At 68.4% G+C, this 383-nt stretch overlaps 1 protein-coding gene across 1 annotated transcript in view; it reads left to right on the top strand.

Moving 5' to 3' along the window:
- COG8 (component of oligomeric golgi complex 8) overlaps nucleotides 1-383 on the top strand; it is a gene marked incomplete at its 5' end in the record, with an annotated part of 4,206 nt that overhangs the window by 1,089 nt on the left and 2,734 nt on the right. The window contains 1 exon segment of the mRNA XM_035898033.1: nucleotides 2-348. Within this exon segment, the coding sequence (XP_035753926.1) occupies nucleotides 2-348 (347 nt within the window).

The following is a 383-nucleotide window of genomic DNA, read 5'->3' as shown; positions in this document are numbered from 1 at the left end:
TCCTTCAGCAGGGTGGGGGCCGACTTCCGAGGGCAGCTGGCCCCCCTCTTCCAGCGCGTGGCCGCCGCCGCTTTCAGGAAGGCGGTGGAGGAGGCAGTAGAGAAGTTTCAGGAGGAGATGAATTCCTACACGCTCATCTCTGCCCCAGCCGCCCTGGGGGGCAGTGCCGGGGTGCCAGTGCCTGCAGCCCAGCCGGGGACGCTGCAGCCGCCCATGGTGCTGCTGGACTTCCCGCCCCTCGCCTGCTTCCTCAACGGCCTCCTCGTCGCCTTCAACGACCTGCGGCTCTGCTGCCCTGTCGCCCTGGCCCAGGACGTCACCACCTGCCTGGAGAACGCACTCAGCGAGGTGAGGCACTGGGGGATGGAGCTGTGCCTGATCCC

The sequence above is a fragment of the Egretta garzetta genome, unplaced genomic scaffold (assembly GCF_000687185.1).
Source record: "Egretta garzetta isolate BGI_Z169 unplaced genomic scaffold, ASM68718v1 scaffold67, whole genome shotgun sequence".
In the NCBI taxonomy this organism is placed as follows: domain Eukaryota; kingdom Metazoa; phylum Chordata; class Aves; order Pelecaniformes; family Ardeidae; genus Egretta; species Egretta garzetta.
This window is presented reverse-complemented; position numbering and strand designations above follow the sequence as displayed.